At 47.1% G+C, this 23,310-nt stretch overlaps 1 protein-coding gene across 4 annotated transcripts in view; it reads left to right on the plus strand.

Moving 5' to 3' along the window:
- The window catches only part of POR (cytochrome p450 oxidoreductase), a 52,676-nt gene that overhangs the window by 13,314 nt on the left and 16,052 nt on the right, over positions 1 to 23,310 (plus strand). For all 4 annotated transcript variants that reach the window (XM_015236975.3, XM_015236974.3, XM_072943126.1 and 1 more), the window contains one exon: positions 17,079 to 17,270. In XM_015236975.3, the coding sequence (XP_015092461.1) occupies positions 17,092 to 17,270 (179 nt within the window). In that variant the 5' untranslated portion in view covers positions 17,079 to 17,091. The remainder of the gene's footprint in view (positions 1 to 17,078; positions 17,271 to 23,310) is intronic.

A 23,310-nucleotide genomic window follows, 5' to 3' on the forward strand; every position in this document is an offset into this window, starting at 1 on the left:
CCTCCAAACTAGGAGAAATACTTGTTGTTTTAAGCTACCTAGTCTCTGTTATAACAGCCCAAGCTAAAACATAGACTTTGTCAAAAATTAAAAACTTTTTATGCATCGAAGGACACAACCAAGAGAGTGAAAAGACAGCTCGCGTGATGGGAGAAAGTATTTGCAAATTATATATTTGATAAAGGTCAAATATCATAACTCGTAACTCAAAGGTCAAAACTCATAACTCAACAAGAAACAACCCAATTAAAAAATGAATAAAGGACCTGAATAGATATTTTTCCAAAGAGATACAAATAGGCAACAAGCACATTAATATTGGTGAGAATGTGGAGAAATTGGAACCCTGGTATGTTGCTGGTGGGAACGTAAAGGGGTACTTTTACTGTGGAAGCCGGGTTGGCATTTCCTCACTACATCAAGCATAGAATTCCCATATGACCCAGCAATTCCATTTCTAGGTCTGTACCCAGAAGAATTGAAAGCAGGTACTCAAACAAATACCTGTATGTGAATGCATTATTTATAATAGCCAAAAAGTAGAAACAACCTAAATATCTATCATCTAATGAATGGGTAAATAAAATGTGTTATATCCACACAGTGGAATGTTAGTTCTGCCATAAAAAGGAATGTTATTCCACCAAAAAAGCTGATGCAGGCCACAGCATGGATGAACGTTAAACACCTCATGCTGTGTGAAAGAAGCCAGTCACAAAGGACCACTTACTGTATGATTCCATTGATATGAATTGTCCATAATAGACAAATTCACAGAGACAAAAGTAGATTAGTGGTTGCAGGGGCTGAGCCATGAGGAATGACTGCTTAATGGCTACAGTGTTTTTTGGGGCAGATGATGGAAAACGTCTGGACTAGATTGTGATGATGGTTGTGCAATATTTTGAATGCACTTACTGCACCTTTAAATGGTAAAATGGCAAATTTTACATTATGTGTACTTTACCACAATTTTTTTTTTAAAAAAAAAACTAAAAAATGACTACCTCCCTCCAGCCCAATAATATCATTATTTGGTTGTTGAAATTGTTCTAGCTTTAGCCACTAGGAACTCCTTCACGTTGTCTCCTGGTTCTTTTGATAGCCCCATCTTTCCCGGAGCATTTCCTTCATTTATAGCACCACAGGACGTTCCAGGCTCATCTATTGCTTTTCATGCCCCATCCCTGGCTTCCCCTCCCCCCGCCCCCACCCCTCCAAACTGACACACAGCTTTTGTTGTTGTGTTGTGAAAATATCACAAAGAAGTCTGAGGAATGATCTGGCATCTCGCTGTTTCTGTAGCTGGATAACGTAGATCTTATTCGTCAGCCTGCTGAACTTGTCCTTTTTCAAAAACATAGATACCATCCAAAATTTTTCTGATATCTTTTATTTAGCTGCTGTGGCTTGCTGAATCCAAGCAGCTGAATTTGATACACGTTCACTGCCATTTCTTTCAAGAGTGAACTCATCTTCTGGGCTTGAGATCACAAACAGACCTCTTCTGAACCCTGCGTATGGATTTTTTGCCCAAGAAATTTCAGATTTCAACAAGAGCACCATTCTCCTGAGTGATGACATGGATGGGGAATGAGCATACTCAGACCTCGTCTTGTAACAAAAGCTGAGAGTAACACCCTTGGTCACTGTACGTGCCTGCAGAAAGGAGGCGGGATGGGACAGACGCAGGGAGTTCTAGTCCTCGTACAGACCCTTTCCCTTCCGAGAGGGTTAGATTTGTCCAGAGCTTTTGGGTGTCTCCAGATCATGTTTCTCTAAACCCTTAAGGAAATCCAGGGGCTCTGGGGAGTCACCTAGACCGGCTTCCTTGCACCCTCCTAGTTTCAGCAGACCCAGAACACAAAGTGCAAGACAGAGCACCAGTTAACAACTTTTCTCTTTATGCAGGTGTTACTCCGGCCACATCTATTGTCTCATAGAATTTCAGCATCAGCCCCTAGGAGGTAGTAATATTATCCTGGTTTTACACATGAAGACACTGAGGCTCAGAGATTTTAAGATTTGTGCACGTGTGAGTGCGTAAATATCACGGCATACGGCATTTAAACACATGAACTGTTTTCAGACAGATTGTGTATAAATGATTATTCGTACTTTCTCAGGACTCTGGTCCTGCTGTCTGAGTTACCCTCTCCCTGCCTCAGCAGCTTTCACACCGACAAGGGCTCCAGGGACAGAAGGGTATATAGTGAGTGACTCGCAGCAGGTGGAGAGCTGAGAGATGGCACTGGTGTGTCCCCAGGCTGTGGTCCCCAGGTTGGTATGTGGTTGTCACCCTGGGCCAACACCCCCGCTGCACACCTTTCCCCCGAATGCTGCAGAGGGTCTCGTCTACCAGGAGTGGTTTCCATGGTAGTGAGCACCTCACCCATCTCTCCAGTTTTCCCACTGTCCTCCTCTCTGGGGCACAGGCTTCGTGGCGTCCCTGGACTCCTTACTGATTCTTGTATGTAGGGCCTTTTCCTGCCTTGTTTCCCTCCCAGGCTGCTCTGGACACAGTGCTTTGTGGAGTTGCTCCTTCCACCCCAGGTTAGCAGTTATGTCTTGTGGAGGAAAAGCTGTAGAGAAATGTTGAAAATAAATTGCTTTTTGGAAAATGATTTGACAGTGAGTCAAAAGCCTTAAAATATTTATTCCCTTTGATTTGGAAATATTTTTGAGATATATTCAGAAACTCTATTTTCAGAAAATAATCGGAGGTGCACAAAAGCTAATCTTGAAACAATATCAATCATGTTTATCATGGCATTGTTTGTAATAGTGAAGATACTGAATAAACCACTCTGCAGTCATAGACTGGAAGAACATTTGAGATTTTATAATGTGCACTATTTAATAAATGAAAAAAGTGGGACAAAATTATATGTAGTATAAAACAAGTAATATTAAAAATAAATATGTTTTATGAAATACACATAAAACAGCTAGGACAAAAACAAATAGGTGTTTGGGTTATATTTTCTTTAACTTTGGGGTTTTTTGGTTTGGTTTGGTTTGGTTTTGGTAGAAGTACTGGGGATTGAACTCAGGACTTCATGCATGTTAAGCATGCGCTGTACCACGGAGCTATGCCCACCCCCAACTTTGTTTTTAAATTTAGCATATTTTCTTTAATAAGCATGTATTTATTTTTCAACTGTTTATTTTGAAATAGTTTCAGATTTACAGAAAAGTTACAAAAATAATGCAAAGAATTTTTGAATACTCTTTAAGCAGATTCCTCAATTGTTAACATGTTACCATGTTTACTTTATCACTTTCTCTGTCCCTCTCGCTCTTTTTAAAAATTGAAGTGTAACCGACCTACAACTCTATATTAATTCTGGGTACACAACATAATGATTTGATGTTTCAAATTACATTACAAAATGATCACCATGGTAAGCCTAGTTACCATCTGTCACCATATACAATTGTAATGTTGGCTCTATTCCCCATGTTGTACATTTCATCTCCACGACTCATTTATTTTGTTACTGGAAATTGGATCCTCTTAATTTCCCTCCATTATTTCATTATCTCCCCATGCCCCTCCCCTCTGGCAACTACCTGGTTGTGAGTATTTCTGTTTTGTTCTTTAGATACCACATATAAGTGAAATCATATGATGTTTGTTTTTCTCTATCTGACTTAACTTCACTCGGTATAGTACCCGCTTGGCCCATCTATGTTGTCACAAATGGCAAGACTTCATCCTTTCTCAAGGCTGAGTAATATTCCATTGTATATGTACCACATCTTCTGTATCCATTTACCTATCAATGGGCGTTTTATTTTGCTTTCATATCTTGGCTGTTGTAAATAATGCTACAGTGAACATAGGGGTGGACATATCTTTTTTAGTGTTTTTATTTTCTTTGGAAAAATACCCAAAAGTGGTATTGTTGGGTCATACGGTATTTCTGTTTTTAATTTTTTAAGGAACCTCCATTACTGTTTTCCCTAGTGGTTGCACCAATTTTCATTCCCACCAGCAGTGCACCAGAGTTCTCTTTTCTCCACATCCTCGCCAACATTTGTCTGTATTTTTTTAACCATGTTTTTTCCTGACCTCTTTGAAAATAAGTTGCACATACGGTGCTTATTTACTCCAAAGTACTTCAGTACTTCTTTTCAGGAATTCAAGGACGTTTTCTTACTTTGCCGTAGTATAATAATCAGTCGGGAAATTAACATTGATATGCTACATTGTCTAATCACAGCATTTGTTCAGATTTGCCACTAGTGTATTTTATAGCAAAAGAAAAACCCTCCCCCACCACCTCCGGTCCAAGATTGCATTTAGCTGTAACCACTCTTGAATTCCCTTTGATCTGGATTAATCCTCCAGTCTCTCTTTATCTTTCATTACCTTGACATTTCTCAAAAAGTCAGACCATCTCTTTATAGAACGTCCCTCGGTGTGGATTTGTCTGATGTTTCCTCATGATGAGATTCAGATTATATGTTTTTTGGCAGGATATCACAGAAACGGTATTTTGTCCTTAGAGCGCCATGTTAGTTGGCAGGTGATGTCTCTTTGTTCCAGTCTTGGACTTAGATCCCTGGGTTACAGTGGCATCAGCCAGGTTCTCCACCATGAACTTCTGTTTCTTCGTATGTAATCGATGAGTTTCTCATCACACTTTCACCCCCGACGTTTTAGCATTCATGATTCTTGTCTGAAACAGTTATGACTGTGGGGGTTGCCAATTGGTGATTTTCTAAGTCCTCCATTCCTTCTACATTTATTAGCTGGCATTCTGCTCTAAGGAAGAACTTTCCCTTCTCACCTTTTTGTTTATTTGTATCAGTGTTGACTCTGGCACTATTCTTTTATCCTGTGGGTTATAATCTGTTGCTAATGGTGTTTATTTTGATGTTCAAATGGTCCCAGATTTCCCCGGTGGTAGACTCCTGTGTCCTTTAAACATGTCCCTGTCATTCTTCAAGCCCTTACTCTTGGGCACAGCAAAGAGACCCAGGTTCACCACTACTTTCCCTGCCCTTCTTCTTGAGTCAGCCATTTCTCCAAGGAGTCCTGATTCCTTTTGATGGAGAATAGTGTTTAGAAATCAAGACGTGGTGCTGGATGACTCCTTGCTTCTGGAGGATCATTACTTCTAAGCCCTCTCAACAGACAAAATTAGGAAATACACACAAGCGCATACACGTTTCTAGGTCTGTCTTTATATAGTAAGAAACTGTAGTGTATACTGATACCTCCAGTTTCAGTCCAGCCCACAGTGTTCATTCCCCAATTGCTCTTCCATATTTGTACCTCCCTTCTTCAGCAGCAGGAAATCCAGCCCCCATGTATTTAATTTCAGAATTAACACACGAATACCAACTGTCTTGTTGTAAAGGACAGGCAAAGCCAAGGTGCCTTTAGACCCCTACCACCCCTTTCATATTCTAGGCATTTCCTAGAGGAAATCTCTATTGTGTATACATCCTCCTGGATCATTTTTCTGGAGAAATATGTAATTTTTCTTTTATTTCATTAATGATTTCATAAAGAGAATGTAACTTTCTTTTCTAATATATCTTGGCAGTCTTTCTATGAGAGTACCATTAGTTCCATGTAATTATTTTTCAACTGTTGCATAGCATTCCATTGGAACTGAAAACATAAGCATACAATTTGGGGCTGGGACAAGCAGTGCTGGGCTCAGTGAGAAGCACAGTCCAAGAAGAGAGTTACCAGACCCAAGGGTCTGGGCATTTTTCTCCCCTTAAGAAAACAGCTTTAAAAATATTTTTCTAGGGGGAGGGTAAAGCCTAGGGGTAGAGTGTGTGCCTGACATGCACAAGCTCCTGGGTTCAATCCCCAGCACCTCCACTAAATAAATAAATAAATAAAAACCTAATTACCTCCCCCCAATTTTTAAAAAATTTTCTCATTATGTAAATAACACCTATTATTTATTTATTTTTAATATTTTTATTGAAGTATAGTCAGTTTACAATGTTGTGTCTATTTCTGGTGTACAGCACAATGCTTCAGTCATATAGGAACATACATATATTCATTTTCATGTTCTTTTTCACCATAAGTTGCTATAAGATATTGAATGTAATTCCCTGTGCTATACAGATTAAACTTGTTTATCTAACACAGTAATTATTTTAAAAGAAGCAAATAATATGTTAAAAGTAAAGTGGAAAAAATTAGAATCTCACCTCTGAGACAGTATTTTGGTGATCCTTTCACATATCAACTTACACATATACACATGTAAGTTATTTTCACATCACGGGGACCAGAGGACACATGCTGTTGTATTGAGGATACGTATTTTGCAGTGTAACTTACATATAGTAAAGTGTGCAATCTTTAATGAACAGCTTGATGACTTTTTACATAAACTTCCCTGTAACTACCGCCCCAGATAAAATACTGTACCTTGTCAGCATGTCAAAGCTTCCGTTATGTCTCCTCCTCCATTCACGATCCTTGACCCAAAGGTAGCCACTGTTCTGACCTCTGTCACCATAGATTGCTTTTGCTGGTTCTTGAGCTTCAGCTTTCAGTGGAATTGTACAATAAGTTACTCCTGTGTTCAGCCTCCCTGGTTCGGCATTATGTCTGTGCGATCTATTCGTGTTACTGTGTGCAGTAATTCATTCTTTTGCATGGCCATGGGTACTTAATACTTTTTGCTGTTGTTTACTTCTTGTCATTCAGAATTTTTCCCGGTAGTAACAGCTACATTTATTACAGTACATACTCTGTGCTAGGCACAGTTCTAAACCCTTTACAAGCTCAGCTTGCTTAATCCTCACAATAACACAGTGAAGTGGGTCCTATTATTATAATGACAGTCCATGACTCTCTGTCAGGTTGAAGAAGTTCCCTGTTATTCCTAGTTTACTGAGTTTTTTCATCATGAATGGATATTGAATTTTGTCAGGTGCTGTTTCTCCATCTACTGATGGTCACATGAGTTTTTTAAAGCCTGTTAGATAGAGGATTACATTGATGTTTGAATATTGAACTAACCTTGAATTCTGGAGAAAACACCATTTGATCATGACATAGTTTCCTTTTTACGTATTGTTCAATTTGATTTCCTAATATTTTAGAAGATTTTTGCATCTGTGTTCATGAGGTGTGTTAGTCTGTGGTCTTTTTTGTATTGTCTCTGCCTGGTTTTGGTATCAGGATAATACAGGCCTGATAAAAGAGTTGAGAAGTCTTCTATTTTCTGAAAAAATTTGTGCCGAATTGGTATAATTTCTTCTTTAAGCATTTAATAGAATTTAACACTAAAGCTGTCTGCTCCTGGAATCCACTTTTGGTGAAGGTTTTAACTACTAATTTGAATTATTTCAGGGAACTCTTCAGCTTATCTGTTTTTCTTGGGTGAGCTCTGATGATTTGTGTTAAGAAATTTGTCTTCCCTCTAAGTTATCAAATGTTGATGTAACGTTGTTCCTAATTTCCCATGTTACCCTTTTAATGTCTGTAGACTCTAATGATGGCCCCCTTTTCATTTCCCTGTATCAGTAATTTATGTCTTTTCTTTTCTTCCTGATCAGTCTGCTTGAGGCTGATCTATTTGAAGGCAATGTATGTATTAAGAGTTACAAAAATTCAAATGGAGTCAAGAATTTGAGGATTTTTTTTAAGAGAAAGCTTTTTGTTTAAAGATGCTTTTCTTAATATTATTTAAGGAGGAGATCAGATGGACCTCAGAAACAGACACATGTTTTAATTTAAGCTCCACCACTCACCAGCGGTGTGACCTCAGGCAAACCACCTAAACCCCCCTGAGCACTGATGTCATCTTTAGAAGGAGATAGTAGTAACTCCAGGGTGAACGGCTGAGACACTGACGTGCACCACAGAAGGGCCCAGCCCTGGTGCCTGCTTATAGTGGTCACCCATGCATCTGTTACTCACAGTGAGAAATCTGAACCAACTCTGCCAAAATTGCCTGCGCGTGGAGTGTTCCCGAGCTTCTCTGGGGCACCCGCTCGCTCCTCCTCCCCTCAGTTCCTACAGCACTTTGTCAATGTTGATTTCATAGCATTTCTCACATTTGACCTCAGTGTCTTCTGTGTTTCCTTGACCAGATCGTGCACGTGTGCACAGCCAGGCCATGGTGTTCTCATCTTTTCTTCCTGGTGCCCATATATATTTAAATGATCAATTATAATTTAGTAACTGCAGAACAGAAAAGTAATCAAATAAGATCAGTGGACTGTCCCACAGCCAAAGAAAATATCACTATAAAGGATCCTCTAGCAACGTGAAAAACTGTTTTACAAAATAGAGTACATTATCTCTGCTTTTTGTATGAGTATATGTAGGTGTGTGTAAGGTATTCAGATATGGAAAAAATGATGGGAGGCTCTAGAGAGAAAATAGCAATGTGGGTAGATGGCCTCTGGCCTGACCTTTTTTGTCCTTTAAGAGAAACACTGGAGCAGAGTCAGCTTGGGATGCGAGGGGGTGAGCCCCTGTCACTGGAGGCTGTACCGGCAGAGGCTGGGATCGCTCGGCACAAAGTGCTGTCGTGGTTCCCGATTGGGAGGCCTGAGGCAGGCATTCCTTCTCCCCTCGGCCTCAGTTTACAGGTACCGAGCCCTCCCTCTCGGGGCCAGAAGGAGCAGTGAGGTGCCGTCGGAGCAGTACCTTGCATCCGCGCAGACTGAGTTGGGTTCTCAAAGACATAACGCAGACGTGGGGATGGTGTGCTTGGGGGCCTGTAGACTCATTTACCCCTGAACATGCTCCTCGTTAAGGCTGAAAGCCCAGCTCTGCTGGAAGCATGGACTGTTCTTGGAACCAGTTTCTTAACCGAAAGAGTTAGAGCTTCCCCCTTTCCTGCCTTTTTCAGAGTCTGCCCTGAGCCTCCCCGTTTCTCTTCCTCTTTTCCTGAGTCCTTAGGATGTGCCCTGGACCTCGTATCACTGTGTCACTGTCTGCCTTTGTTTTCCATAGCTCTTGTCCAATGTGAAGTAGGAGTGTGTGTGTGTGTGTGTGTGTGTGTCTGTGTCTGTGTGTCTGTGTGTCTGTGTGTATTTCAAAGGGCTCGGTGAAAGAAGGTCCAGGAATTAGTGGTGAAGTATTGACTCAGGTCAGAAACCAGGGATTTTCCTCCTGGTGTTGTCACCAATCAGCCGGTTCAGCTCACTGAGCATTAATTTGGCAGGTCTAGGCCCCAGGCCCCTAGGGTCAGGAAACCCAGTGTACCTAGCCTTTTGTTGACCCATCTCCAGTGATGCGGGGCTGTGGCTCATAACAGGTCATTTCACTTCTAAGCACCTTTGTCGGAAAGTTCTTCTGGGGAAACGTGTGAGTCTCTATCCTCTGTCACCAGGCCCCACTTTTATACTTTGGGGCCTCCCCACTCCTGTTTTTTGACAACCTTATAAAGGAATCAGCTGCCTCTGAATCTCCTTCTCTTTAGAGTAAACCTCTCTTGTTCCTTTACAGTAAGCTTCTCGTGTGACATGTTTTGGGGACCACACCATCCTGGGGACCCTTTCTGATTGTCTTCCAGTTCGTCTTTGATGCTGACCGCGGAGCCCATTTGTAGCTCTGTTAATGGGTCCTTCGTACAGATTCGCTTTGGGGAGGCCCTGTTGGCTCCGGCCCATCCCATCCCCTTCTCTGTAAAAGGGAGGCGGCTGCAGCATCTGCGCCGCAGGCTTGCTGTGTGGATGAGCCAGGTGAACGGTAACAGGCCCTGCCGGAGCTGGGGGGTTCGAATTCTCTCTCATCAGACCATCACCCCTTATTCCCACTGATGCACTGGAGGCAGGAGCAGACTTCAGAACAGCTCTGCCCAGAACTTGAGTAAACCAAGGCGGGTCCTCCATCTTGGAGCTTCTCTTTCCCACACTCGTATCCAAGGCTAATGAAGGCAAAGATGTGGTCAGAGGGTGAGCCCTATGAACTCGTGTTAGGAAAGCCTGGTCCTTCCTCCTGGGTCTCTCCTTTACTCTCACGCTGCTACCACCCTGACAACACTTCTGACCCTGGGTGTGTGGGGTTTCCCCACCAAGCAATTCTCTGTGACACCAGCTAGTATCCTACAATTTAACTCAGTCCTGACACTATCTACATGGAGATATGGTCAGATCCCACAGGTTAAGGGCTCAGTCCCTCAAGACTGCTCCCCCTGCCCCCACTGCAGATGCCAGTCACTAGACCAGGTTGTCAACCCGTGCTTCTGACCGATTGGCTGTAAATGGGGGGTTGTGGGAACCCCCTCCTTGGGTTTGATTAATCTGTTAGAGCAGCTCACAGAACTTGGGAAAACATTTACTTATGTTTATCAGTTCATCAAAAGATATAATGAAAAGATTCATGGGTGAGGTCTGGGAGGATCCTGAGCCCAGGAGCTTCTGTCCCCGTAGCGTTAGGGTCACATCTTAGGACACAGATGTGGTCCCAACCTGGAAGCTCTCTGAGCTCCGTACTTCCGGGATTTTATGGAGGCTTCCTCACATAGGCATGATCAACTCCGTTATTAACTCCACTTCCAGCCCCTCTCCCCTCTTTCGAGAACAGAGTTGGGGCAGGTACTGAAAACTCCAAGCTTCTCATCATGGCTTGGTCATCATGGTAACCAGCCCATCCCACCCAGAGTTGCATTCGAACAGAAGATGCTCCTGATGCTCTTATCACATAGAAAATTACAAGAGTTTTAGGAGCTCTGTGCCAGGAACTTGCCTGGTGCTAACTTTTAGTCACGCTACTAAGTTATACCCTCAGAATGTCCCAGAGTATGTATTGTTCAGTCCAGGTGGCCAAAGCCCTGGGGAGGCTGACAGAAACAAGCCTGCATGGCCGTCCATGACAGGCAGCAGTTTGGGCGATCAGCCCCTCTGGGGCTTTGTCAGCAACATTTGTGCTGAGTAATGCTAGCTCTTCTCGCCAAGTCACACTATCACAGATCCAGCTCCGCTGGATGCCTTCCTCTTTCACATCATTGCATCAGACACAGTGCCAGTCATGTGTTTCCAGATCCCACCTATAATATGCCCTGTTAAGTGGGGGAAAGGTTGTCAGCTGGGGCATTTGGGCATCTGCTATGGCACATTGGCCAGAGTATGTTCTAGTCTCGGATGTCTTGGTCACGGCTCCGTGACTGTACTGATAATGTGGGTGCAGGCACTGTTCAGGGTTACCGCCCTATGATGTAGTTCTAATCATGCCACACCCTAGCCTTGTCATCACTGCTGCCCAGGGCCCGAAGACCTTAGACACATAGAGGGCTCCTGGGCCCTTCGCACATGGATCTTGGTCTCTTTGAAAAGGCTCATCTCTTCCCTGCCACCCTTAGACCCCCACACACAAAAGTATCCTGTCATAGCGCTCCTGAGTCACACCTGATCCTGTAACTACTGCTCTTTTGTGGTTTATGTCTTGACACATGCTTCCTCTATCTGGAACTTCTCTTACCTTCCTTACCTGACTGTTGGACTCTGGCCATTTTTCTCAACTCAGTTCAGAGGTTGACCCCTGGTGACCCTTCTTTGACTGACTGGACCATCTTATCTTCTTCCTTAAAGCTCCATTTCCCCCTCCGCCTGGCCTCCCCACTGTGCTGTGCCTGTTGGGATACGCCTGCAAATGACAGCAATGGGTTGGCACACTCCATCCCCCGCCAGTGTGATGGGCAGAGGAGGTCTGACAGAAGAGAGAATTTAAATAAGATTTAGAGTGTTATAATACCCAAAATGTTCAGGATACAATAAAAAATCACTCACCATACTAAGAACTGGGAACGTCTCAACTTGAGTGAGAAGACAGTCATACAAGATATAAAGAAGAGCCAGACATCTTAGAACTGAAAAATACTGTAACAAAAAGATGAAATAAAAACAAAACCCAGTGGATGGGAGGCACCACAGCAGAATGGAGACAACAGAGGGAATCTCCAGTAAACTTGAAGATAGAAGAGTAGAACTTACCCAGTCTAAACCACAGAGAGAAACTGGACCACTAAAACTGAACAGAGCCCAGGGATTTGTGGAACTAATAACAAAACACATTTATGTTGTCATGGTCCCAAAAGGAGAGGAGAAAGAGGGTTGGGCTGAGAAACTATTTGAAGAAATAATGGCTAAAAAATTCCCAAACCTACAGAGTCAAGAAGCTGAGTGAGCCCCAAGTAGAATAAACCCACAGAAAGCCACACCAGCCTTGTCTCACTTTGAATGATCAGCTCTGTGGACACGCTCACCACTGGGGAATCTGTTCCAGCTGCCCTTTTGAGCAGCACTGTCGAGTAGGCCACCAGGGGAGGCCTTTTTCCCTGGGCATCTTAGGCTCTGGAGGATGAACTGCGAGACAAGAGCAGGCTTGGTTTCCCTGTGGCTTTTCCCTCGTCCTGAAGCCACTGAAACTTGGCAGAGTTTTGTGACCCTGAGCAGACTCTGCTCGCACTGCTGCTGGGGGCGGGGGGTGGTCTGAGCTTCCTGGAGGTGACAGCGACTGTTTGCCTGGGCCTTGTGCATGCTGAAGGGGCCAACTGAATCTCTTGCTAGCTTCCTTCCTTTCTGTTGCTGCATCTGTAACCAGCTCCCTGTGACGTCAGTGCCGGCTCTGATGATCAGTCATTTACTGACCAGAAGTTACGTACAGCAAAGGCAAAGCTGCAGACATTTCCTGGAGGAGGACTTTACACTCCAGTGTTGTAAACAGTCAGATGGAGAAAGGGCCCTTTTGTCCTTGCCTTGGTTGCCCTTTCAGAGCTGACCAAATCCCCTCCATGCCCTCGGCCCTGGGTGGCCAGTGATTTGTACAGCCTGCTCAGCTGCACAAATCGGGCTGCCTGCTGAATCCAGTGCGGGCCCTGGAGGTGATGCCCTTGGCCTTCGACATCAATGGGAACTGGCCAGTGATGAAATTCAAGAGGAATAGCGCCTGTCTGTCTATCTGAGCCCTTTTCCGGATGCACGTTGTCATTTATGATAAAAATGAAAAGTTACACACAGACCTAATTTATAGTAAAAGATCAGATCATATCTGCTCTCTTTGGAGAGTGGGAGACCTTTTTGGCTGGTCTTTCAATGCACCCCCTTTTTCCATACCCTAACTTTACGGAGAAAGACATAAAAGCCTGCTGCCAGTAAGCAGTTTGCCCAGTTAGTGGCAGAGTCGTCCCTCAGGGCACCATAGCCGACGCTCAGAGGTGCTGAGGGAGAGTCCACATCTGTCCACCTTACTGCCACTTGGGGTGCTTCTCAGTATCAACGTGAGATCTTTGACATTCCTTCTGATACTTTGTGTCTTTGCAAAGCTGGATTTTCAGTGGTTGGATCTGGTCACTTCCTAACTGCATCTGTTAGGTGTTTCTCCTGGCCTAGGGATACCATGAAAATTTTACTGAGGTGCCAGGGCTCCGTGAGTTGAGAAAGTTTGGAAACGTGTGTCCTGGAGGATTACCATGTGCGCACACTCCCAGCCTCAAAGTTCTTTTCATTGTGCATGCTTCATGTTTGGTTCATGCATATTTCACATCCTGTGCTCCGTGTTGAATTCACTGGCTCCCTTCATTCATTCCACGGGGCGTTATCAAGCACTAGATTATGTGCCAGGAAAGTGTGACCCCCGGAAGTGACAGTCGAGCTGAGGTCTGAAGACTGAGCAGGAAGCAAGTAGGGGAAGAGCAGCCCCAGCACATGTGAGTGCCCTGGGCAGGGATGGAGACACAGCCTGGAGAGACTGGTGGGCGTGTTTGTGTGTGATGATGGTGGTTTAAGTGATGTCGAAATAATGGTTTAACAGCTTTTCAGGGCTTCAGCCCGGAGGCGTGCTGCTCCGGATCCTACTGGGAATCCCAGTGGGTAGTGTAAGGTTAAGGTGTTCCCTCCCAGGTTGACGCCCTCCTTGCCAGCCTGCCAGTCCTGCCTTCCCACCACGTGGCAGATACAGAGGTGCCTCTGGGACTGTCCTTCCTTCAGGAGCTCACACAGAGCAGGGGGGAAACACATGTCCGCTTGGTCCCCCCACTTAGCTGGGTACTGAGTGCAGCCCCCCCAGGAAGCTGGCGCCCCTTTCTAGTCTTACCACAGGTGAGCTGCTTATCCCTTGGAGCTTCTCACTCTCCATTGTTGAGCAGATGATGGCCAGGGTCCCCCCCAGAGCCCCTCTGCAGCTCTTTCTGTCTGACATTTCATGCCTCAGAGTCAGAGCTGCTGGGGACATTCTTGGATCTGTTGAGACCCAGGTCTGAATGCTGGGGGCCTCAGGACCTGCTGCGGGGAGTCAGGCACGCTCCCAGTAGCCAGCGCCTGGTTGTCTCCGCGGCGGGGCAGGAAGTCGTGGGCTCCGACTCTGGGCTCGAAGAGAGAGGCCTGAGAGGTGGCAGGAAGCAGCAAGTGCAGGTGTTCGAGACAGAGGGGGAGTGGGGACTAGTGGACGTAGCCTCAGACTGTCATCATCACGTGCCCATGTTGTGCTTTTCAGATTAGAAAACCGCTGTGATTTGTGTGCCGCGCTTTGCCAGCCCAACTGCTCTAGAATCCTGTGCTCACTTATTCAACAAGTTGCTGTTGGATGCTCATTCTCTGCCCTTGTGGGCTAACCATGTAGTCAGAGAGATAGTCAGCGGGGAACGTATAACATAACGTCAGCTAGTGATCAGGGCTGTGATGGGGGAAGGGCAGGGAGAGTGACCAGATAACTGCCTTGAGGCCAAGTCGCCCTGAGATGGCGAGTTCTGTGTGGAGACCTGAATGAAGTGAGGGAGAGAACCCTGTAGATAACTAGAAGAGCATCCAGATAGCTGTGTTAACATGTGCAAAGGCCGTGAGGCACAAGCAGGCCTAGAGGCTTGAGTAAAGGAGGCCAGTGTGACCGGTGAGTGTGAGGAAAGGAGAGATAGTGAGAAACGTGGTAGGAGTGGTATCCAGGGGCCAGACCGACTGGGGCATATCAACCAGGTAAGGACTTTAGATTCTGTGCTGAGTGTGACATGAAGCCTTTGAGGGTTTTGATTAGGGAGGTAACGTGGTCTGAGTTACTTTTTGAAAGGCTCCCTCTGCTACTGTGCAGAGAACAGCCTGTTAGGTGTCCGTTGCAGGGCCTGGTGGCTTGAGCCTCACGTTGTTAGAAAGAATGGGGGAAGAATGGGGTCGTGTGAAGTCCGACGTGCAGCCCTTCCCTGTGCAGCACCAGCACCTTAGACTCCTCCTCCAGGGCTGAGCTTTCTCTTCTGAGCTGTGTGGTCAAGAAACAGTCACTTAGCCTGGTGGGCATTGGTGCCCAGTCAGTACAGTAAGGGTGCCGGGCGGCCCGAGTCAGACAGGAGCGGTGTTCACTGACTGCCTTGTTGTGAGGGGCACCAGCCGGGCCCTCCCGTGTCAGAACATCGACCCTGACCAGCACCCCCAGCTGCTTCCATCTGGGCCCCTAATTCTGTGGGACAAGGTCCCTTGTCTCTGTTTCCATGGAAGAAGTCTTGTGACAGATGACACAGTCAGAGTTAGACATAAGGACGTGACTAAGTTCAATAAATATTAAATGTGTCTTTAGGTTAATAGTTAAATATAAACAGTATTCTCTGGGCACTAGAGTTAAGTTTGTCCTTTAATGTTCAGGTGTCTAAAAGGATACGTTAGGATGATCTCAGTCAGGAACTCAGCCATTCAGAGAGCACCTCCTATTGATCACGAAGCAGAGAGCCAGGCTTGAGGACCCATCCTGAACTGCCCATTCCTGGCAGGTTGCACAGGATGGCAGGGCCAATACCCCGAGCCCTCAGATGCTGGGATAAAGTCCTAGCTGCAGGGGCCCGCCCTGTGGTTTCCCGGAGGCAGTGACAGCTAACGGAAGTCAGATATTTGGTAATCTCCCATTGCCCGAGTGGCTGAGCTCTGACTAAGATGTTTCTGACCAAGTCTGGGGCCATGGTTGCAATGAGAGCAGCCCACATGGCGAGAACAGTGATTGCAAAAGGGCATGATGCAGGTTCCAGGGCCGAGCCAGTGATGAGAGGCAGGAGCGCACCACTGGGGTTTCAGGGACTCTCAGCTCAGCCTTCATTGACTCATACCAAATCTGATACCTGCCAGGTTCCCATGGTGGGAGGACCAGTGAGCAGTTCTTTCAAGGGGACTAACTAGGCTGGTGTGGTGGGGGCTCCCCAGGACCACCCTCTGGGTCAGCAAGTCAGCAGGACTCATAGGACTCAGATAAGCTACTTTACTCCCAGTTACGGTTTATTATGGCAGAAGGAAACAGGCTGAAATCAGCAAAGGAAAAGACTCCATAGGACAGAGTCCAGGAGGAAGGAGGCACAAGCTTCCAGTTGTCCTCCGCCAGGAGAGTGAGACAGCAGAGCTCAATTCTCCTGGTAACCACTTGTGGCAACGTGTATGAAGTGTTCCCCACCAGGGAAGCCCACTCAAGCCTTGGTGTCCAGGGTGTTTATTGGGAGTCAACATTGTAGGCATGGGGCGCCCATGGGTCTCAGCTCACTGATGCAGTCTCCAGCACCCCAGAGGTCAGACCAGTATGATGGGATTCAGAGCCCTGGGTGTTCCCCTAAATCAGACCATTAGCATAGATCTGTATGACCCAAGGTGTCAGATATATGGAGACACTCTTTTCAGGTGGCACATTCCAAGAGCTCACAGGTTACTTCCCGGGACCTGTCCAAGGACCAGTCCTGAAGACCTTTGAAATGTGCAGAGGTTGGGGCATCACAGGCTGGCCGCACAGCAGGGGAAAGGATTTGCTGTGAAGTGGCCCCTCTCGTGTGGAAGCCCCCCCTCTACTGGGCCCTAGAGGGGCTGGGGGATGCTAGTACTGGGAGTCTGTGGCTTCCATTCTCTGTGTTCTTGGGGGGCCCAGTCCTAGCTCCAGCCCAGGTACAGCAGGGCTGCGCAGATGCCAGAGGGCCACGTGCTAATTTAGTTCCAGGCCAAGGCTGCAGCTGCATCCTGATGGGGGCCTTGCTGAACCAGCAGCCCTGGTCCCCGGTCCTCTGCCGGTTGCTGCGGCCCCTGGGGCATGAGGCCAGGACCAAAGCCTTCGGGAGACTCCCCAAGAGTCCTGAGGCGGACCCTGCTCTTCCCTGCTGACGTCTGTCATTTCTCTCCCCCAACAGTTTCGCAGTCAACATGGGGGACTCCAGCGTGGATGCCGGTGCCACCGCGGCTGAGACGGTGACGGAAGAGGTGTCCCTCTTCAGCACAATGGACATGATCCTGTTTTCTCTCATTGTGGGTCTCCTGACCTACTGGTTCTTCTTCAGGAAGAAAAAGGAAGAAATCCCTGAGTTCACCAAAATTCAGCCCATGTAAGTGACACCACCCAGGCCCCTCTTGAGCCTGTCCGTCTCTGCCGTCCCAACAGTGCCGTGCCTGGGCCTCGGGCAGGAGCGAGCCGGCTGGGCGACGCGGGGTCCCTTGCAGCTGGGCTGAGCCTGGGGGTTTGCCTGTGGTGGACTCTGCTGCGGATCTGCCTCGGCAGTCCCTTATGTTTACACCGCACCTCTCTGTGTTCAAGGTCCTTTGGTACCTGGTTCTCATTGAGGCTTCACAGCACCCGTTCGGAGTAGAAGGCACCAGGTACAGATAGGTAACCCGAGGCTCAGGGCAGGGAAGGGTCGGCCCTGTAAAGGTCGTCAGCACCAGGCAGAGCTGGAGCCGGCACCCACGTGATACCTCACTCCAGACCCCAGATCTTTCCGTTTTGTGAGCAGATGGGCTCACAGAGGCTCTGTCCACCGGGCCAGGTCGCTCCTTGGCACAGTCCTTTCAGTCCTTTTCATCACTGACAAGGAGAGAGTCGCATTTGGTGCTAATATGTCCCTGTCACCTAACGCTTGCTCATTTCTCTTTTTAAATGAGGAGAGCAACCTGGAGCTTAGAGCTTTGGGGAGTGACAGCATATGAGGAAAACTCAGTCCTCACCCCGAGCACTTCTGTGACCAGGTGTGTGAGGAAGACTCCACAAGCAGTTCTCCAAATCTCCGGACACCAGTGGGTCTGACACTGTCTCCCTGGAGTTAGCATCAGATCCCCCAGGTTAAGGGCTCAGTCCCACGAGACCACCCACCACCCTCTTCAGACAACAATCACAAGTCCAGGTGTCACTGACCAGCTAAATCAGAGGTTCCCATCACCCCTCCTCAGGTTTGATTAACTTGCCAGAGTGGCTCACAGAACTCAGGAAAGCATGCTACTTACTAGATGACCAGTTTATTATAAGGGGCACAGCTCAGGAATAGCCCAGTGGAAGAGATGCATCGGACAAGGTGTAGAGAAGGGATGTGGAGCTTCCATGCCCACTGGGGGTGCCGTCCTCCCTGCATCTCCATGTGTCCAGCAACCGTGAAACTCTCCAAACCCCATCCTTTGGGGTTTTTATGGAGGTGTCGTTAACATGGGTGTGATTGATTAAATCATTGGCCGTTGGGGATTAAATCGACCTCCAGCCCCTCTCCCCTCCCCGGAGATCATTAACCCTAAATGGAGGCAGTAACCCTGCCCTCATGGGGCTTGTGGGTATTAAATGGGGTGATGTTTCTGATGTCACCTGGCACCAGGCTTGCCACATGGTAGCTGTTCAGTGTTTGCGTCAGAAAGTATTTGGTACCCAGCAATACGCAGGTGTGCAAAGTTGGCCTTTACATTAAAGAAGCTAAGAAGTCAGGATGTTGAAAGGTAATTTTTAAAAATGATTTGTGAAATATTTCCACGTGCATTTATCTAATCTGGGCCTCTCTGCAACAGCAGTGCCAGCCCAGCAGGGTGAGCGGCCTCCCTGTTCATTGTGGAGGGGGAGGCCAGGCAGGCTCTGGGAACTCTTAAGAAGGAATCCCCCTTGGGAAGATCAGGAAGGTGTGCGACGGGAGGTGGGGCCACACGCCGAGACTTCGAGGGCTCTGCCAGCAGAGGGCCAGAGGGAGGCTGGGAGGCTGGGCCGGTGAGCTGGAATCCAGCCTGTTGCAGCTGGGGTGCAGCAGGTACCTTCCTGGGGTGGGAAAGTAGTTTTGGTGGAAATGATGGCACTCAAGATAAGGTGACCAGTTCTCAGGCCCCAGGTTACAGTGGCCCCACGTTGCCCTGTGTGTAAGATGGAGGTGGCCCCCAACCCCGGGGTGAGGCCCGGCTGTGCCTGGGGGTGTGTGGGGCTGCCATTCTGCCCGTCCCGAGCTCTCTGGCTTTGCAGGGTAGACTGGAAATTCCTCTGTTGGAAGCCCCTGTATTTTGTAGATTCCAATTGTCCATCTTTGCCAGCATCCTGGAACTCTGTTTCCCTCTTCATGATCCTAAAATTTTAACCCTATTTTAAATCTCTTTCTCGTCCCTCATTATATCATGTTGAATACCCTGGGCCAGGGGTTTTATGTGTTCGCTACACGGAGGAAACTTTCATAGCACAGAGGTTAGGTTCTAGGCCCTGACACTGGGTAACAAAGGTTTGAATCCTGACTGTGTTACGTCTTAACCTTGTGACATTTGCCCTTACTTAATCTTTGGAGTCCATGTCCTCAGTTGCAAATTGGAGGTAATAATAGAACTTACCTCATGGGTAAAAATTAAATGGTATGTTCCATTGTAGGGCTGTTTGCCCAGGGCCTGGTGCAGGATGAGCCCTCAAATGGTATGCATTTACCCTTATTATTAATATCATTTCCAGTCTTACAAGAGCCCTTGAGGGACACCATTGTTAACCTCGTTTTGCAGAGGAGAAAGCTGCGGTGCTAGAGACTGAGGAGTTTGCCCAAGGCCGCCTGAAGTACAGGTAGTAGAGCTGCCTTTTGAAACGAGATCTGCAGACCCCACACCCCATGATCTCCCCACTCTGTCAGGCCGCCTTCAGTCTCTTAAGATGTAGTTAATATCCCTATTTCAGAGGTAAGAAAACTGAGATTCAGCGAGGTCACCTGAGCCCCAAGCCTGGGCCTCCTGCTGTGAACCCCACTTGCGTGTTCAGTGAGCAGGTGGATTCGGCCATGGCCCAGAGCCTCCCTTACCCCCAGGTCACTGGAGCGATTCGTGTGGGGCTACATAGGCCTGGGCTTACATCCAGAATTCTCACCATGATCTCTGGTGGCTTCTAGTTGGTGTTTTAAGGCCTTAGCCACCTGGATGGTGAGTCCAAACCTTTGGGCATGGATGGTATTTAAAAACGAAGCCAATGGGAGCAACTGTACCTGACAAGCAGGCACTTGGAATAGCACAGAGGCACAGGACACACATACGCTGCCCCGACCCTGGGCTTCTAGGTGCAGGGGCCCCAGGAGGAGCCCCTGTGTCCGCAGGTGAACCTCCCAGGTGTGCTGGCCTCTGGGGCCCTTACCACCCTCTGGGTTTGGCCCCAGGACCTCAGGAGCCTGGAAGCTGTCTCTGCTGCCGCTGTCCACACGTGGCTGACGAAGATGCCACCTGTAGACCCGCTGAGCCTGGACTGCTCTCAGGATGGATCAGCGTCCGTCCAGAGGACACTTGAAGCAGCCTTTGCCCTCACGGGCCGGGAGGGGTGGGGCTTAATACACCAGGCAGAGTAGCCTTTGCCCTAATTCTCCCCCAGACAGATTCTAGCTCAGGAGTGACCTCATGTTCCGTTGTGGGAATGAACCATCATTAATTCATGCTAACAGTGATGGCCCTTTAGACGACTTCCAGCCTGGGGCACTGTTACCAACAGTCCTGCAGGGAACGTTCTAGTACATGTGGACGTGGTTCCCCGTGGACACAGTATTGTCAGGTGTTAGACGTGGAACTGGGGGCCAGACAGATTTCCAGCGTGCCTGTCCTGGCGTACAGTCCCACCCCCGGCAGGTGGGGTTTCAGTTGCTTCCCGTTCTCATCAATACTTATTTCTGTCAGCTTTTGTATTTTAGCCATTCTAATGGTCATGTGGTGGGACTTGTTTTAACTGCATTTCTCCAATGTCCAATGACCTTTCCATTATTGGCTGCTGAGATATCTTTTGTGAAAGCCTGTTCAAAAGTTTGCCCATATTTTTTTCTGTCGGGTTATTGGCCTTCCTGCTGATTTGTCACAGTTCTTTATATATTCTAGATATGAGTCCTTTGTTAGATGTCTATGTATTGTCAATATTTTTCTGTAACTTGCCTTTTTTACTCTTAATAGTATCTTTTGGTGATGAGAAATTCTTGCCTTAAGCTAGTCACTTTGTCAACCTTTTGGTTGGCCTTCAACTTTATCGTTAATGATTTTGTGTCCAGTTTAAGAAATCATAACTTATCTTGAGCTTGTGAAGCTGTTCTTTTATGTTTTCTTCTGAAAGCTTCACTCTTCTAGCTTTGATACTTAGATCTGCCGTCCTGCTGACACTGACTTTGATGTTGGCAAATTATCAAGTTTCTTTGAAATTCATTTTTTCCTCGATAGCCACCCACGTGACCCAGGACCATTTATTGGAAAAGGTCATTCTTTTCTTGTTACACTAAAGCTTCACTATAGGTATAAATCAGGGAACATATAGTTGGGGGCCGATTTCTAGACTCCTTGTACTGTTCTGTCAATCTGTTTTCTGTCCTTTCACGAATACCACCTTGTTCCCTTTTCTATGATTTTATAGTAGCTTGTGATTTGGTATCTGGCAGTCTAAGTCTTCCGGCTTTGTTCTTCTCTTTGGAGATTCTCTTGGCTTTTGGGGCCCTTGGCATTTCCATATAGCTTTTAGAATCAGCTTGTCAACGTCCACCAAAACAAACAAGCCAAAAAACCTGCTGCGATTGGATTGACTCTGTAAATTAGTTGGCATCTTACAATATTGAGCCTTCTAATCCGTGAACATGGTTTTATCCCCCTGGGGAGGTCTTTTGAGGAGTTTATAATAGCAGCTAAAGACTTGTTAAAGAGGAGCGGTTACAAGCAGCGCATTCTCTTAGTAGTAATCGTAATAATTTAAAAAGTTGCTCTTTCATCTCCACTCCCACTCACTCCTCAGCCTTCACTCTGCTGGTACCTCTGGGCAGAGCGTCCACACCAGGGCAGCTCCTGATGGAAGGGGACCCGGGGGATGGAGTCTGAACTCGGGTGGCTCCCTGTGCCCCTCGTGCTTCACTCCCTCATGTAATACAGCGCCCCTCGTGTTGGATGGGAATTTGCTTCTCCTTCTGCCTCCCAGAGTGCAGAGGTAGCGGCCCAGTCCCATCAGGTCCCTCGCTCGGCACAGGGCCCGTCAGAGCAAAGACGCTCGGAGAAAGACTGTTAAATTAGTAAACCCTGAAGCTGCACGTGTGTCTGCCTCTGAGGCAAACTGGCTCGCAGGCTGGGTGTGGCTTACATTAAAATTTAAAAATTTTTTAAATTAGAACATTGAGAAATCTGGCAGCATCACATTAAACTCAGACTTACGGCTTCTTTTGGGAAAAAAAAAACAAACCAGACCTGGCTACCTCGGGCCTACAGTGACACCTGCCATCAGTGGCTGGGGCCAAGTGCGGCCGCCCTTCTCCGTGGGGCCTGCACCACAGCCCCTGCCCACCAGCCAGCCTGGGCTGCCCTGCTCATGGCCCTGAGGAACCCCTCACTCTCCCCACACCCCCTGCAGCTAGGCTTCACTTGTGGCGCCTGAGGCTGCTTGAGAGAAAAACAAAGCTTTTTATAATGGAACATTTCAAACAAACAGCGAAGCGCAGAGCACAGGAGAGTGAACTCGTGCACCTGTCACCCGGTTTGAACAGCCGTCCCCTCCCGGCCAGTCTTGTTTCCTTCCCCCTCTCTGCTGTTCCTGGCTTATCCTAAAGCATATGATTTCATACGCAAATTGGAAATTTGCGTATGAAATCATATGGAAATAGGGACTATGAGAATATTTCCATCCTCTCCAGTCCAAGGACTCCCCGTTTAAACCCGACCCAGCGCCATCCTCCCTCCCCCGGAAGTCCGCAGTAAGTCTCAGCATCCTCAGGTACAGCAGCCTTGTTCATAGTTCCCAGAGTGCCTAATGAATTTTTGTAACTGTTTTTTTAAAAAATTCAAGATCAAAACCCATTACATTGCAGTTGATTACTAAATTTTATGTCTTTTTTAGGGGGGGTCAGGTATATTAAGGTATAATTTACATGAGGTAAAATTCACCTTTTTAAAGTGTGTGTACAGTTTGATGAGAGCTGACAGGTATGTGCAATTGTGTAACCCATGTTACGGCCAAGATACAGAGCACTCCACACCCCAGCAAGCTCCCTTGCCGCCCAGGTCCCCTTACAGCTGGCACCCCTAGCCCCCACCTCTGGCAACCACTGATTTTATTTCTGTCCCTGTAGTTTTGCCTTTTCCAGAATGTCGTGCAGATGGAATTGTTTCTTTGCGGCCTCTACTGTCGGGCTGCTTCCCCCTAATATATCGTCAGGT

The sequence above is a fragment of the Vicugna pacos genome, chromosome 18 (genome assembly GCF_048564905.1).
Source record: "Vicugna pacos chromosome 18, VicPac4, whole genome shotgun sequence".
Taxonomy (NCBI): Eukaryota; Metazoa; Chordata; class Mammalia; order Artiodactyla; family Camelidae; genus Vicugna; species Vicugna pacos.